General features: G+C 47.3%; 2 protein-coding genes across 6 annotated transcripts; one reads left to right on the top strand and one right to left on the bottom strand.

The window, feature by feature from the left end:
- Window positions 1-6925: 6925 nt before the first annotated feature.
- On the bottom strand, window positions 6926-7563 carry LOC111080167. Its single transcript, XM_022375633.2, has 4 exons — window positions 7453-7563; window positions 7286-7377; window positions 7074-7227; window positions 6926-7017 (listed from the first exon to the last, which is right to left on the bottom strand). The coding sequence occupies exons 1-4, from the start codon at window positions 7535-7537 to the stop codon at window positions 6926-6928; spliced, it is 423 nt and encodes a 140-aa protein (XP_022231325.2). The 5' UTR covers window positions 7538-7563.
- A 7220-nt stretch (window positions 7564-14783) lies between these two features.
- Window positions 14784-16529, top strand: LOC111080162. 5 transcript variants are annotated; one of them, XR_005967759.1, is made up of 7 exons: window positions 14784-14969; window positions 15024-15147; window positions 15207-15351; window positions 15410-15707; window positions 15779-15877; window positions 15924-16083; window positions 16141-16505. XR_005967759.1 is itself a non-coding variant. In XM_022375625.2 (7 exons), exons 4-7 carry the CDS (start codon window positions 15608-15610, stop codon window positions 16197-16199), a joined length of 414 nt encoding a protein of 137 aa, XP_022231317.2. In that variant the 5' UTR covers window positions 14788-14983; window positions 15049-15147; window positions 15207-15351; window positions 15410-15607; the 3' UTR covers window positions 16200-16526. The 5 variants fall into 5 exon arrangements, 2 of the variants coding, with proteins under 2 accessions (XP_022231317.2, XP_041449211.1); XR_005967758.1 differs by having other exon boundaries at window positions 14785-14969; window positions 15049-15147; window positions 16141-16503; XR_005967757.1 differs by having other exon boundaries at window positions 14786-14983; window positions 15049-15127; window positions 16141-16503.
- The last annotated feature ends 424 nt before the right edge of the window (window positions 16530-16953 follow it).

Genomic DNA, 16953 nt, shown 5'->3' with positions numbered 1-16953 from the left:
TTGCCTGGCACTTTAGCCCGTCGAGTGTGCGGCTCTTAGGCTCTGGCTCTGGCCCTAGCCCAGGCACTGGCTCTGGATCTGCGTCCTAAGCAAACCGAAATATAAATCCAGGCAAGTGGTTTCTCGCTCTCTCTCTCTCTCTCTCTCTCTGTCCGTCTGGGGGACACTTGAAGCGCCGGGGCAAACAAAGCAGGACAAGGAGACAAGCTGGAAAGGAAACTGTGGACAGGGACGTGGACAGGGGACCAAAGAGGGAACTCAGGAACCTTCGTCGGCATCTTTTACGTTTTGCTGGCGCTTCCGTTGCTGCAACGAGATGCAAATGGTGCAGAGGGGCGGGGCAGTGCCACATAATGGAATGGAATGGAATGGAATGGGGAATGGGACCGGCTCGAAAGTCTTTTGACAATATTTGCGCGCCTTGACAATGCTCGTAAAACGCAAAGTGAAGACTTGAGCTGCAGGTCCCTCCATCCCCATCTCTGGATCTCTGGGTCTTCGTTTGCCGCTCTCTGTGCTTGCATCTGTGTGTATCTGTGTGGCGGGTCATTTAAATTTCATGGTAAATCAAAAATTCTTGTGTTTATTATTTGTTTTTGCGCTGTGACGGTTGCTGTTGCCGCTGCTGCTGCTGCTGCTGCCTCTACCCTCATCGGTACGAGTATCTCTCTTCTTGGTTGGCTTTTCCTGTTTGTCTCTGGGTTCTAGTTCATTTGTGCTGAGCGGCGCTACGTCTGGTGCGGCTACGGGCCTCTGGGTCTGGGGGCTCGGTCTGGGCTTCCTTTTGTTAGCGCACCATTCGGCATCGGAGTCGGCATCCTTTGTGGCCGGGCTGGGCCGGGCCTGGCATGGCTGGGCCTACACAGGATGTCGATTACATTTGTTTACTGCATTTGGTGCACTATAATTTCCCTCCAGCCCGCTGTCGTTTAATGAACAGGTGCTGTGGCAGTCACGGTGTACTGTGCTGTGACTGCAACTGGCAGCTCTGGCAGCGCACAGAGAGCTGCAGTCCTCCTCTGCTTAATTTGCCCAGTGTACACTGCGACTCCCCGACAGAGTCCAACAGCAATGACATCGGGGACAAACATCGCCATCCCCATCGCCAGCGACACACAAATGGCATTTAATCTCAAAAGCGCATCACCAGATTTACGCTCCAGACAAGATCAGAGCGTCAACTTAGCATTCAACAGGCCACCAATCAGCCTGCTCTGCTGCTAGTGGTGGGAGGCAGGGGACTGGCACACAGGTCGGTCGATGTTCGATGGGCTTCTGGGGCTCCTGTCCAGCATCCCCCTTCAGCTTAGCTGTCGATGCATCTGTTTTGTGAGTAGCCTTTCAGTGGACTTGTAGCTGAAAGAGCGTATGCATCGGAAATATGATTGGGAAGATATCGCGGATGTATTCACATTTGGGAAAGCCTTTTACCTTCTCACACTCTCTCTTTCTCTCTCTCTCTCTCTGTCTGTCTGTCTGTCTGCCTTGTTCTGCGGCTGATGCTGCGTTTCCTACGATTTCAACATTGTTGCGTATGCGGCGGATTAGCCAAATGGGAAAGGCATCGCACGAGGGCCAAGACCGCCAGCAGATCAGACCCAAGGTCCAGGCCTGCCTGCCTGCTGGTGGCGCGGGGAGCGCTGAGCGATAAATAAGCGATAACATTTTAATGGCGGCAGAGACGCAGCCTAAGCACTTGTTCGGGCCAGGCCTGGCCTGTTTTGTGGGAATCGTGGGTAGGTGGATGGCTGGAGCCTGGGCCTGGGCCTGGTCATTACTCAATCAGCGGGCCATAAATGCAAGCTGATTAATGCAGCCGCCAGTCCGACGACAAGTGCAACATTTCCGGTGACAATGATGAGGCGCAGGAGATGTGCAGACGACAAAGTCGGGGACGAGACAGAGGCCGATGGCGAGGCCCTGCCCGTGCCCGTGGCAGATACAAATGAAGACGACGTCATGCAGTCTGCGGATCTGCAACTGGAAATCAAACGGGCCCCACACTTGGGATGCCTCCTATGACAATGACAAGTGTCAAAACGCAGGTTTCGCTCATTTAAATTGGCATGATTTACGAGCAGCCGGCACCCGATCTACCGTTTACCGTCCCCCCCAATCCCCGCTTTGGCATCCGCTGTGGAAAATTCCAACAGCATTTAACATGCCGCCGTCGCGCTGGGCAAATGACAAACAGGAGCCCAAAGACAAGATGCTGACAGTCGTTGAGGCCGACGAAGGCCGAAGGGATTCGGAATATAGTCTGGAACGGATACTCTCGATTGCTCTCCTGCCCTGCCCTACCCTGCCCCACTCCACACCCTGCTGCTGCTGTTGTTGTTGTTGTTGTTCGGTGGGGCTGTGAGAGATGCCTCATGTTGTCCCATGCCCGTGGCACCCGCCACCCGCCGTCTTCGTCTGGTGTGCATGCAAAGTGTTGAATAATTTGTTGCGAAATATTTCTAGTTACACGTTGTCAGCGACTCCAGTGCACCCCACAAAACGAGTAAAAGACTATCTCCGAAATTGCTGAAGGCAGAATAATTTAAAACCGAAAGATAAACTTTAATCAATTAATGAAAATTATTCAAATATATTTTCCACTGAAAATGGAGAGTCCCATCGCTGGCCTGCAGATTATTGTCATTCTCAGTTGGATTTGTCGGGTGCACTGCTGGCTGGTTGCCTGTGCCCTGCTCTGTGGCATGCTTGTTAGTGTGCAACATGCTGTTGCAACGCCGGCGACTGCGACTGCAACGGCGACGGCGACTTCAACGCTGACGGTGACGACGATTGCGTTGCTGCGTAATTAAGTGGGCGACAGTCTGGTAAATGCAAATTTCTTAGCCTTGTCGCGCGGCTGCTCGCTGCAGGACATGGCCAATGGCAGATGGAGTCGACCGATATGCCCGATAAGCTGTCTCCGTGGCGCTGTTCCTCTTGCTCTGGCAGCGACTGCTTGTAGACGGCGATAAGCATTCGCCTATGATCTATGATCTTGACCTTGGCAGCTTGTTGCTGTTCGCAGTTGCTAGTTTGCAGGGGACAGCACAGAAGCAGCACAGAATTCGCATACGCAATGTGGCACATTCTTAATTAAAATGTCAAAACGGGTTTAATGGCGTTAATGAACGAACAGCCAGCCAGCCAGTCAGCCAGCAGCTCGTTAGCCAATGTGTACAGCCCGTGTGCCCGTGCCTCTACAACTTCCCGAATTTGACAATTCTGTGTCTCCCCGCAGCATTGTTGGAATTCCTTGGCTCTGTTTTGTTGTCCGTTTGTTTGTTTGCGGTGTGCGGTTCGCTGTGTTCGCCTTTTGATCGGATTGGCGATCTGGTCTTTGATTTATCGTCAAATGTGCGGCATTTTCTAATAAAAGCAACCGCCGCCGCTGCAGCGCGCTGCAAGCAAACGGAATGCTTGCCCCATTGCTGCTTTGACAGTTTGCGTAGCGGCCATTGATTTATAGAAATCAAATGGCAGACCAGACCAGACCCCCCCCTTTGGGTTGCCATCGATACTGAAAATCTATGGAAAAACTATGCCGAACAATGGTACACCGACATTTCCTCTTTTGGTTTTAGCATAATTAATGATCGTGATTTCTATTTTTAAAGGGAATCTATATGGATTATTATTATTATTATTATTATTATCGGATGAATATTTGCATGTTTTAAATTATTTTAACCCTCGACTTGATGCTGTCTGTCTAATTATGTAAATGTTTTCTCCTCCATTGTGTCTCGTTTAATATTATTAAAATGCTCGTTCAAGTGTGGGGCTCCTGCATATGCATCCTTTTTGCCATGTCCTGTTCCATGCAGTCAAGTAGTCCGCCATATACCCCCTTTCCCGCATCATCTTGCCGCAAGTGCAACCAAAGAGCCAGAGCCAGAGCCATACTATGGGGGGGATCCCAAGTCTGCAAAGTTGTGTGATTTATATGGTCGGGCCGTGAGTTTGTGCTATTTTTTTTTTTTTTTTGTATATTTTTTGTATACTCTTTGTGCGCGCTGCGCTTTTTATTGTGGCACAATTTTTATTATTTTTATTGGTGCGCACTCGAGTGGATTTCGGTGCATGGAGTGGAGTACGGAGTGGAGCTGTGGAGTGGAGTGGAGCGGAGCAGTTGCCTGCCAATGACGCACCCGCACCGGCCGACAAACTGGCCTCCAAAGAGGTGGGCTGGCTGCTGGCTGGGCAGCTGTAGGCACAACTGCATGGGGGGGATATTCGTGTTGTATGCATACGAGAATATATCCCCAGACGAATCGAAATGCATACATATATACTCGTGCACTCGTACATTTATTATTTTACTTGCTGCAACGATCTGTAGACACAATAAATTACCAATTATATTTTCATTTCATATTTCTGTCATTGATTTCGTTGCCTGCCCCCCCCCCCCTGCCTGCCCGCCTGCCTGCCTGCCAGACTGTGGCCGAGCTTGTGCCAGAGACTGAAGACTGAAGCTGGGGCGGAGTCGAGTGTGTAGCCACAACAGTGCTCTGCTTTTTGCATTTTCTGCAGGCCAAATATTCATATCGAATTTGGGGGCTATAAGTGAATATTTTCTTTCATCAATCGAAAGGAAATTTAAACGAAAATAAGCCAGCCCCTGGCACTCTCTCTCCCGCTCTCTCTCTCTTTCTCTTTCTCTCTCTCTCCCTCTCTCTCTCTCTTTCTCTCATTGTGTGGCGTTACTTTAATGAAAGCCAGCAGCCGGAAAACTGCAATCTCCACTGAAAAGCCAGTGCCAAACCCCCAAGGCTCAAGGCTCATGGAAAGCGCGAAAAATCCCTTTGTTAGACTGTTTGTTTTTATTTTCGTCTGGGCCCTAGACGCTGTCTATATTTATTTCCTTTGCCGCTCTATAAAGCCCCACCCGGCAGCACCAGCAGCAGCAGCGGCAGCGGCAGCTGGCTTTGTCCACAGCCCCCCATCCGTCCAAATGATTTGGGGAATGGAAATCAAGAGTCGCCGTTAAAGTGTCTAGGAAATTGTGCATGCATTAAATAAATTAAACACTCCCAGACAAAGTGACCAGGGGTCCGGGTCAAGGGATAACCTGGACCGCCGCTCTGTCCATGTACAAAATTAAAATGGGAATAGGAGTTGGGACTGCGACTGCTACTGCTACTGGCACTGGCACTGGGAATGGAAAGTGGTGAGAAGGGGCGAAGGGAGCTGGGCAGCCAGCAGTCAAAGGGCAGGCAGGAGACTCGATTCAGTCGAGAGTAAAATTTAAAAAAAATAAATGAAAAACATTCCCACTGCAATAACTCTGGAGTGCGATATTCTTTCATCTTTCTTTAATCAGAAAGTAGATTCCTCTAGGAGAGCATTTCAGTGAGCCAAACGAGAGGGTACAACTAACCGCTAGTTACAGCTTGAGATTAAAGCAAATCTGCCAACAGTCAAAAATGGTTTTTAAATATCCCATAATATAATATCGAGATATATGCATATTTTGTATGGTTGTGTCTTAAGTTTTTCCATCGTTTTAATTGCACAAGCCAATTATAAAGTTCCACAGAAAAAAAAAGGGATGGATGGCATAACCAGAAACTAACTGAAAGCTAGGAACCACCCAAAGGACCGACGACCAACTCTAAGTAATGCACGTAATTCAATCCCGGCAGTTCAGTTGCCGCCGGGCCGGGCCGGGCCGTGCCGTGCCGCCCTTTACCGAGTCCGAGTTGATCTTTGTGTGTGTAAGAGGGATGGGTGCGGACTGGTGGGGGATTTTGCAGTTTGAGCCAAACTATTCTGGGCTGGCTGGCGCAGGTATGGGCTCTAATTAGACTCTCCAATTTTCATGGTTCGAGGCAAATTGGCGTTTTCTGTTTCCTCTATATATACATACATACATACGAGTATATACATCAATTTTTTCTTTTGCATATTTTTGCATAATTTGCGGCTCTTGTTTGTCTGCCATTTGTCCTTCTCGCACACACAAATTGCGAATGAATTGGAAACTTTGGAAACTAACGGCAATTAAAGTATTTTCTGCTGCGAAAAACCCCAACCCTAAAACGAGCACGAGAACACGAACCCCAAAACGAACCAGAGCCAGAGTATCCTCCCCCCCCCACACACACACACAAAAAACATGGACTATTTGGCTGACTGTGCGTGTAATTATAATTTTCTTTAAGTCGGTTTGTGCAAACTTTTCTTTATGTCAAACTTGTGCCCGCCCGCCCGCTCTCGTTCGGCTGCCTGTGGCGGCCCCTCACTCCGTCTATATCTGTTTGCAACCACAAATAATTTTGTTGAAAAGTTTCGTTCTTCGTTCTTCGTTCTCCTTTCTGCTGCTGCACTGCCTCGTTTTTCTTACTTTTTTCCATGTTGTTGGTAATTATGCTCTTTGTGAGACGAGACCGAGACGCAAGCAAACTTTGGGGGCAACATCGTCAGAGTGTATTAGTTGTAATGTGCTTCGCTTGGCCCAAAGGAAGCGAACAAGTTGCCAAACTTATGACAACAAAAACGATGGCAACAGGAGGAAGGACTACAACGACAAGGGACAAGGGGCACGGGACACGGGACACAAACACGGACACGGACAGGTTAAGGCATCCGAGAAAAGGTCTCCCAAGACCAAGACTGTTTATTGTATTTCTGGGGCTCACCTTTCAGTCCGGGCAGATCCTTACACTAGACAATATGTCTTATTAGCAGAGCCAATGGCAAAACTTTCAAATGATTTCCATTCATTAGAAGTTCGGCCACAAATTTTCAGCTAATCATGTTAATGGTGAATGGAAGTGCAACTTTATCAACTGATTTTAGCACATAATTGCCGGCCCAGACATTTTGCAAATATTTTACACAATTACTTAACCATTTTCGGTGACGAGATGAAAACTGTTTTCTTATTTACATTTACATATTACTTACTGGGCAAGCCCTGATGCTATGAGTCTCTCCAATGTATACCCGCTGAGGTGTTGTTGTTCAGATTGTGAAAGTAGAAAAATGCAAGAAATAGCCAAAACGCAGGAAAGACTGTGCCACAAAGAAAACCAATAAATTAAGCTAAAATTTTGGTGCATTTTTCTTACCTAAAAGAAAAGTTAAAACTAAAACGTGGCCGATTTTCGGTAATATTTTAAATCCAGCCCAAAGTTCAGTTGAAATGTCGATTCGCCAGAGCAGTAGATGGATGCAGCCGAGTGGTACAGCCAGGATGCCAGCCAGAATGAGTGTTGGATGTTCCTAAACGAATGCCACGTATACTTGTAGTTATATCTAGAATATGCCCAGAAATCATTACCAGGCTTATCCAACAGTCCACGTAGACGGCAGCTCCGCTCAGCAGTATAAGCGCAATGAACAGGAAAACATCGAATAGAGTGAGATGCCAAACTGAATCGGAAATCGAAAAAAAATACAGTGGGACATGCCAAAGCTAAAGCTAAAGCTAAGCTGATGAGTACCTACCGTATCGGAGGAATGCTATTAGCAGTATGTCGCCCAATGCAGCAGCTATAATGTATATGGTTTGTCTCTTACACTTCCAACTCATTGCGGAGAATTCCAAATACTAAACTGATATTTAACTCGAAGGGAACTCTCACAACTTGTAGAGCTGGCTGCCTGTGTCGGAGGGAGTACTACACACATCCATCGAATTATTAACCCTAATGAGTGCCATCCATAATGCTGGCAAACAAATGAAAACGAATTTCAGTTGTTTTGCGGCACTCAACGCCAACTCACGACTTTCCCATTTCGTCTAATGGCCAGACATATGTATGTATGTATGTATGTATGACTGAAGTTGGGGGAGCCTGAAGCCTGAAGCTGGAACTGATGCTAGTGCTGGGGCAAACGGCGTCTGCATGTTTTCCCTTTGTGTGCTGTGCATGGAATGGCATTTTATTGGATTACTTAATCAACTATGTGTCAGGGGGAGGGGAAATACAGGTAACGAGATACGTAAATTGAGTGGGAAGCTAACTCCGACAAGGAATGCGGTGATTCCACTATACCAATCGTATCCAGGCCAAATCGGAAAGTTGGTTAATTTGATTAAATACTTGCTCTTTCCTTACTGATTGCTGAGTGAGTGCACTAAGCACTCATCGACAGCTATTCATTCGTATTCATTGCCCTGAACTTTAAAGCATTCCACTGATACTGATACAATGCTAATTTGAATGGAAGACCCTTGAAACATCCTTGAGTGGGCGCCTCCGCCTGGTCGTTGCGCTGCTATGCAAAGCAGGCGCTGCCCGAATGCGAAATGTGTTTTCACTTTTGTACGTTTATCAAACGGGTGTCGGGTTGACTGGTTTGCTGGCTGTCTGGCTGGTTGGCTGGCTGGCTGGCTGGCTGGCAAGCGCCACAAGCAGACATGGTATTCGTAACACCACTGCAATATGGCCAGCGGCAGTGAATAGCTGCAGCAGGAGCAGCGAAAACAAGAAAAGGACCCGGGGCCAATTCACGACTCGCATATTGAAAACAAAAACTTCACTCAGAAACAGAGTTGGGAGGGGGGCCAGGCTGGGGCTGGTGCGGTAACTTGCAACGAAGACAGCAACACGTGATAGGCAGGGGGAGGGGGGTTTTGATTGTGTTCATGGTTGAGTTGTGGGTGGGGGTGGGGGAGATGTGGAGCAGCTGCCCTACCACCCCCGGGACAAGCTCCAGCTGCAGGTCCAGCCAGTGCCTTGATGTGAAGTGAAGTGAAAATGAAAACAAAGCTTAACAAACCGTGGCTAACGAGCTACATTATTAAAACTTGGAAAAATGCATAAATTTCGCAGAGACGAACGCCCGCCCCGCCCCGCCGCATATTATAATAGTATTAATGCATATCCTGGCAAGCCAGGCCAGCCAGGCATTTGAAAGTTATTGACACCTTCTCCAAGAGCCACATTGCTCGCTCCTCCAGCATGTAGAGATGCTCGTGACGTGATCGTGAGCCCTGCTCAAAAGAGAAACTCCCTCCTGCTCCAGCTCCCAGCTACAGCTGCTCCACACATGTACAAGGTGTTGCAATGCCTCCCCTCATGATGCACGATCTGCTCAGAGACAGAGACAGACCTTACCTAACCCAACAGCAGACAGCAAACAGCAAACGGCCAACTGCACACTGCCAACTGCAACTCTGAATGGAGGAGCGTAATCCGAGTGGAGTTCGAGACTTGCCTGCCAAGTGATTTTGCGCATATTAGTTGCCCATTAGGCGCCCAGCATTGTCAGCTGTGGTCTGGACTCCAAACTACGGACTACGGACTCCGGACTGCGGACGGACATTTGGAAATCGCATTAAAATTCAGTTGGTGTTAAATATTACAAGCGCCCCCTACGCCAAAGGCGAAAAGGTTTCGCGCTGATTTGCTGCTGCCAGTCAGGTCGTCCGTCAGGCGGTTATAGCCCGCAACCCGCAACCAGACGCCGCCATCACTGTCCAGGGAGAAGAATGGGAGAGGAGAGACGAAGCGAAGCCTAGACGGGATCGAGTGTGCAGCTGAGCCGCTTGTGAAATGTTATGGCAACGTGATATGTTAATCATTCAGCCAAAGTCGTGTTTGGTCATATGCATGCGGATGTGTGTGGATGTGTGTGGATGTTTGGGCATCCAGGGAAACACTTGTTGGGTCACCAAGTCGTCCCCTCCAGCAGGAGGACCCACTTCATGGGCCTGTGTGACGTCCTCATCATGGGCATTTGATGATTTAAAGCACTGTTGCTTGGGCTTAAATTAGCTGGGAATTATGGGCCACAGCAAGCTCTAAATCTATCGCACTCTAATCGGGTATTAAGCTCTCAGCCTCTCGACCGCAGACGGCCCACATTCGAGCCGCTCTCAGAGCATAAAGTGCAATTATAGCGGTGCACAGAGAGCGAGAGAGAGAGAGAGAGAGAGGGAGAGCGATAAACAGGGCCATGAAATACCAACACCCGACAGCTGTAAACAACAATTTGTTGGCCCGACCATAACCGCATCCACATTGGACAGCTTAAAAACCCCCCCCAGTCGAGGCAGCGCGGAAAACGTGCAGCAAACACAAAACACAAAACCCAAAATGCCAATAACTTGCCACAGAGATGCCCGATCCGAGAGCGCTTATAAAAAAGTTATTTAAAACGGCAAACGGAGCCAAGCCAAGACAAGCCGTGCGGGACCGGGCCGGGCCGGGCCGCTGCCGATGCTGGTGCTGGTCCAGGCCAATCCAATCCAACAATGGCAAATGATGATGAGACGTCCGAGTACCGAGTCCGAGTCTGAGTACGAGTCCGAGTCGTTTCAGGTTAAACGTTAAACGTTTTGGCAGACGCGCAAAAACTTAGACACAACAGAGACCTGAAGATGAAAAGTTGAATGAAAATAAACCCCCCTCCCACACCACATCACCCCGTACACACGGAGACAGATAGAGAGACAGGAAGACAGACAGACAGGGAGACAGAGCCAGGAAAGTGCAGAAGAACCGAACGTAATGAGCAAATTTATGGTCAATTGATAATTTAGTGGCATTCGGTATCATCAATTATGGTACTGGCTGGCTGGCTGGCTGGCTGAAAGAATAAGTGGCCGAGACCCGAGGACCCAGGACCGAGCAACGACAGAGCACCAAATCGATCTGGGGCTGCTTGGCTGACTCTCTCTGCTGAAGATGAGGCATTGTTATGGGGACCAATGAGGCACAAATTGTGCTAAATGCTTCGGCATTCCCTACGCAAGTTCCTGCCTTCATTCGAGGACCCTCTGTTTCCCCCACACACACACACACACACACACAGAGATGAAATATGTTTGTGTTGGCATCATCAAGAGTCGTAGCCATATTTTATATAATTCCTTCGATTGTCAAATACGAGGAAAGGGCACTCGAATTGGGTCAGAGTTTCGGTGGAAATCTCGCTGCTTCGTCCTATTCCCATTCCCCAGTCATATGGCCCCCCCCCCATCCATATCCATAACCACATCGATCTTGGCTTTGTTGTCTAGGCCCTTGACTCACAATTTAAGTCGCTAATTGAACGCTTGGTCTGACACATGGAATAAATCACACAATTTCCAGCTTGCACCTTGCATACCAGACTCTGGACTCCGGACTTGGACGTGGACTCTGGGCTGCACGTCGCCATGTTTATGCCAATAATGTGCCATAAACTATAGGAAGGAGCTGCAGACCGCTTCGATCCGCCGCACAATGGAGGAGCGCACATGGAGTCCAAAAATGGCCAAAGGAAAGTCGCTGCTGGCCTGCTCGGCTGCTTGGCTGCTGCTGGAGGAGCGGCTTCCTCTGATAAACTTTATGACATTGCAGGGAACTGGAAGTGGAAGTGCAGCCACTTTGTCAGCAGCCATCCCACAGTGCCAGGCACTGTTTCCCTCTACCCCTCTCCCTTTCTGGTGTATGGAGTACGGCGCTAAAGTTTAAGCATGGCCCAAACTTTACGCACAACTTGCACACATAATTTACCTCGGCCCCGACCCCGATCCCGATCCCGATCCGACCCGCACTGCACTGCACTTCACTTCACTGCACTCCTCTCTGCGTAATTATTGGCCAGGAGCTGGGTACGGGTATGGGTACGGGAATGGGTTATATGTGAGTGCATTAGAGGCGACCACAAATTGTTTGGTTTCGGTTTGGTCTGGTTTGGTTTAGCGCAAATTGTAGTCATAACTTCTTCGCGAGCTGCGCCAACTGGGGAGCTGTTGCCCCAGCCATCGGACCCCGGACATCGGCCATCGGCCATAGGACATCGGACTTATTGTATGATGCTCAAATGAACCTCGTTTCGACGTTTTAAGCATCGGCTTTAAAGTCGGACATTAAGGAAAGGTTAACGCGGCTTGAACCCATCTCCATTATGTATCTCCATTGCCATTTGATCGGCGTTGCAAAATAATTTCAATCTTAAAACAGGGTCCCGGCTCTATTAAATAATTGCTAAACATTTTCATGGAAATACGAACTTGTTGAGCTCTAATGTCCGATTTAAAGTGAAACAATTGAATAAGAATTGATTTGCCAATTGCAACAATGACCAACTGCAACTCACATGTGTGTGTGTGTGTGGCGGGTTTCCGCCAGTGTGAAGGATATCGCTTGTGGTGCCACAAGTGCCACAAATCCCACATCAATCAAATCTCTCTCGCGGGCCCTAGCCCAGCCACTCCTCCTCCATCATATTGCGGCCCAATGCACTGAAGCGAAATGGAACCCGGCTCAAATAAACGCTAACCAGAGCGGCGTATGCGTATGCACACAAACACAAATTATAGCGCCCATTAATCGGCCAAATGCACCAGAGCCCACACCCAGAGCCCGTGCTCTGACTCTGAAAATCTATGGGGAACTTACAGTGGAGACGGAAACTGCATAGGATTGCAAATAAACCTTTTACTTCTAGTCAATTCCAAGGAAACACTAACTTTGATAGTTGGGATATTAAATGTGGGATAGTTCGCTGCTAAGTTAACACGCGAAAAACGGAGGGGACGGGGACCTCCTCCTCCGCTTTAACTTTGCTTTCTCTGTATTTTTGTTAGCAATTTTCTGCGTTGTTGGCCACTGTGCGCAGTTGGCATGTGCCTTTAAGGCTGCATTTGCATGCCACATATAATATTATGCCATGCCCAACGCCTTTATACTGCCACTAACACATACGTGCACTTATATGTACATAAGGAGCACCTGAGCGAGTGGCAGCTAAGAACTTTGACTGTGTGGCGAAGGACTTTTGCGGGTGGTGGTATGGGATTCAGGCCAGGACAAACCTGGTGGGTGGGGGGAAGGGGGCCAGCAGGATGTGTCCCTTGCTTTCGTTGCATTGATTTTGTATTTCCAAGGAAGTAGCGCGGAAACTTGTTAGTGCGGCATCCGCCTCAGCTCCACCCCCTCCATACACATAAATTGCTTTGCATGCAGTTTTCCACGAGCCCGCCAACTCCTCCACCCAGAAACACACCGAGTGTATATGTATGTGTATGTGTGCATAGACAAGAGTCGGAGTGAGAACCAAAGGCGGTGCTAGGACCACAGGCTAGCCCTGGACCTGGGCCTGGGCCTGGGCCTGGCCCTGTCCTCTTGCCATTACGCTGGCAAATTGCAATGTAATTAGTTTTACATTTCTATATAGTCGGGAAACGTATAATTGTAGAAAATGGCATTTCTAGTTAATTAATAGCCTTCTCTCTCCTGCCGCCACTGCCCCTGCCTTTGCCCCTGCCAATAGTCCACATAGAACCCCAGGGCAGCCCTTTCCAGTAACTCTCTTCTGCACCTTTTGAGGTGACCCTCCTGGTTGCAGTCAACAAAAAAGTTCACTTGTTGCCTCCCCGCCCCGCCTGCTTTTGTCAACCTTTTGGAAAGTTTTTTCCAAACTACTTGCAAATTTAATTAAAACGTAAGCATTTTTGTGCCCGAGCTGATGTTAGGGAGAATATTATATGAATGCAGCACACACACACACACACGCACACGTCCAGTGTTGCACGTTTGCCACAATCTGTTGATTCAGTTAGTAAAATTTGTCATTTAAATTGGTACTTCCGTACATTTGCGAATATCTGTATATATGATACAGACAGTGACAATATATCTCGTTCTCCTTACGTACACTGTCAGGTTGAAAATTTGTTGATTGATTTATTTTGTTTTGAGCAGAGATATACACACACATACGAGTGCGATCAAAATGTGTAGTGGCACGCCAAGAAATAGGACAAAGATAGTCGGCTTAAGTGCGGCCATCTTTTCATTTCTTAACCTTCTTGGGGGAGTGACTCAGATCAGTAAATAAATAATTATCGTATATGTAACATACACTATGTCCGGTACTATCCCATAGAAACCCACGGATCAAGTTGGCAATTTATCGTTATAATGGTGGTCTGGGGTGTGATGTGTATAGGCGGCGTTGTTCTAATGCTTGGGGCCCGTTTTGCAAGTACCTTCTCTGCACCATCACATAATTCATCACTAATTTTATCACTTTCATTTTCCATACAGGAGATTCGTTTCTATGTGATGATATGGCTCCTTGTGGCTTGCATATGCGGAGTCATTGCGATCGTTTTCACAAGCATTAGTTTATCGCATGTATCTAAAACAAATGACATTATTGCATTCTCACTAACACTTGTCATCTACATCGGTAAGCCTGTAGTCCATTTTCCGCTTTCCGAGGCTGACTGAAAAAGTTTCTCTTGCAGTTGCATTTGCGTTTTTTATTTGCATTCCATTTGGATACTTTCGGACGATGTCCGACCATACCGCGGCCTTTACATAGTGACTGTGATAAGGTTATTACCCGTATTTTATTTCAGTCTGTACAAGTCTATACAAATTACTGTGAATTCTAGATTTAATAAATCCCAAAATTGTATTTCGTCACAAATTCTGCACCAAATAATTTGCATCTTTAAAGCTTTGGAATTTGATCAATTTATAGTACAGAGGCCGGCAGCGTCGTATGCACTGTGCATAGGAAAAAACTTCGGGCAGCGCAGTCGGCACACGTTCAGCGTAAAGACTTCGTGTGGTTTCGTTATTCTGCCTGATGACGTACCGGCAGAGAAAATTCTGCTCTGCTGACGTCGCGGCAGAGAAACATGCTTCGGGCTATGCATAAACGGTTTCATATTCTGCTCGCCTGCCTCAGCGGCAGAGAAGCATTTGTGTGCCCTATTCACAATTACTCGGCTTTCGCAGCGGCAGAGAAATAAGTAACGTATTTGACTTCGTGTCTGTTGTCTTCGCACACAAACGCACCAACAAAAATGTGTGAGTCTGTGTGCCGACCCCTGATTTATACCCAAAAGTGTAAACATTTGTGTTCTACATCTACATAGTTCTCTTTACGTACAATGTCAAGCTGGTGTTTTGTATTTATTTAATCAGAATCGAAATGTGCGGATCGCCAAGACATTCCTCCATGGTAGTCGCAGTCATGGCGATAATTAGTGCAATTTGTATTGAATTTTTCGGGTACATGACCATCTGTAATTAAACAATCATCTCATTTAAATTCAGCGTGTACAGTTTTTTCTCTTACTTTACCCCATAGTGAGGGATGGACCAAATTGGAATATAATCACTGGAATGGTATGCTGGGCTGTGATTTGTGCAGCTGCCGCAGTTCTGTGGTATGGAGCCCATTATGCAAGTACAAACTATCCGCGTATTTAATGACAATAAAAATATATTAATTTCGTTGTCATATAGAAGAAGCGTTTTATGGTGCTCATATGGCTCGTTGTGGCCTTCACATTCGGTGGAATTTTGATCATTTCAGCATTCATATCCGCAGAGCAACGGGCGGATACAAAAGACGCTATCGAGGACACATTCATAGCTTTCATTATTAGCGGTAAGCCGTGTGTCGATTTCGTTTGATTGCCGATTAAAAAGGTTTCCTTCCGTTGTAGCTATGTTTGGATTTTTCATTTGCGTTCCACTCAAATACTACCGGACGATGATTTAGTTCGCTAATGTGAACCTTCCGTACTTCAAAATTTATGTGAATCTAATAAATCCTGTAGTTCTCTCCATATTCCCAACAACAATCTCTTTACGTTCGTTGTCAGTGTTGTGTCAGCTGCAGGTGTGAAATCCCTAGAGCCGGAATGTGCAGATCGGTGAGTCGCCAGAGTAAATGCTATGCGGTCGCAATATGTGCTTTCTTTTATGGATTATTGGACATTTCGGTGAAGGGCTACTGTCTGGGTACTCAATCAAAGATCCTCCAATGCGACAGCCCCTAACAGCTTTCTGTTTATTTTTGTTTTGTTTTAAAGTCTATGAGGGATTCAAGCCGTTTATCGTCGTTGGACTCTCCGCCTGGCTGCCGATTCTGTTAGCCGCCACGCTGCTCCTAGTGGGCGCCAGTCAGGCACGTACCACAGCCACTCTCCGTTCTCCCACTAACTGTTTATCCACCAGGAGATGTTTGTGCTGCTGCTGACCGCCATCGTATTGGCCATGTTCGGTGGCTGCTTATGGATTACCTCGAGTCTGGGGATGCTGATTGATACATGGGGGATGGACAAATTGTTTTTAATAGACTCAGTGCTGGGAATCATTGCCATTTGCCTTTTCCTCGGTAGGTCTAAGCCCAAATACATTTGTGTGACAAGTACTTCAAGGCATTCTCTTTCAGGTCTGATCGGGTTGTTCGTATATTTTACCTGTAGGTTTATGAGGGAACTGCAAAGATAGGTTCAACAGCACACCAAAAAAAAAACCTTTATCGCAATTTAACTGTGTATTTTAATTTCAAATAAGTCACAATGGCTCCGAGTTATCCAAATGGCAATGCAAAAATTTGCATAAAATAACAATGGACGACAACAAATCAAATGCGGAATAGACAGACACCGACACAGACACAAATGCAGGCTTTGGCCTCGCCCTCGGCGGTGACTGTTGCGGTGGGGCACCCTGTTGTAAGCCCAGCCGCAAATAGAAAGTGAAAATCAAATCACCAAAATGCTACCGTTTATTTTTGTATTTTTGTATTTTGTGTGTGTGTTTTTTGCCCATTTTCGTATTTTCTTATTTTCTTACTGTGTTTATTTGTCGGGTGCCTAATTTAAATAAACATTTATTTGCACAAAGGCCTTAATACGTTGGGCAAATGACTTCCTGAATTGAACAGAAAGCGGCGCAGAAGCCGGCCAAATTGCATAATCGTTGGGACAAATGCAGCGGATTATGAAATCCTTCGCTCAAAAGGCTGCCAGGCAACAGCAGCAGCCCGAGCACGAGCAGAGTGCCAGAGTGGCAGAGTGGGAGTGGGGCTGGAGCTGAAGCTGAAGCTGTATACCGACCTGGCAACAACAACCTGTCGCATATTTAAACCGATTAACGGCACGATTCCAGTCGCCGGTTGCCAGCAGCAGCAGCAGCATCGGCATAGAAATGGAAATTGAAATGCTTGTGGCAGTGCCAACACTCTCCGGATTGCTGTTGT

The sequence above is a fragment of the Drosophila obscura genome, unplaced genomic scaffold (genome assembly GCF_018151105.1).
Source record: "Drosophila obscura isolate BZ-5 IFL unplaced genomic scaffold, ASM1815110v1 contig_186, whole genome shotgun sequence".
In the NCBI taxonomy this organism is placed as follows: Eukaryota; Metazoa; Arthropoda; class Insecta; order Diptera; family Drosophilidae; genus Drosophila; species Drosophila obscura.
Note: the sequence above shows the minus strand (reverse complement) of the source record. Positions and strands in the feature narration are given on the sequence as shown.

Bases quoted from the DNA above. Each gene is read 5' to 3' on its own strand.
- LOC111080167 (XM_022375633.2), bottom strand. From the start codon at position 7,537: ATGAGTTGGAAGTGTAAGAGACAAACCATATACATTATAGCTGCTGCA. The intron at 7,378-7,452 runs GTAGGTACTCAT...TTTCCGATTCAG, and splicing joins AATAGCATTCCTCCGATACG to TTTGGCATCTCACTCTATTC. The intron at 7,018-7,073 runs GTAAGAAAAATG...TTTGTGGCACAG, and splicing joins AGTTTTAACTTTTCTTTTAG to TCTTTCCTGCGTTTTGGCTA.
- LOC111080162 (XM_041593277.1), top strand. From the start codon at position 15,637: ATGCTATGCGGTCGCAATATGTGCTTTCTTTTATGGATTATTGGACAT. The intron at 15,874-15,923 runs GCACGTACCACA...TTTATCCACCAG, and splicing joins TCCTAGTGGGCGCCAGTCAG to GAGATGTTTGTGCTGCTGCT. The intron at 16,084-16,140 runs GTAGGTCTAAGC...ATTCTCTTTCAG, and splicing joins TGCCATTTGCCTTTTCCTCG to GTCTGATCGGGTTGTTCGTA.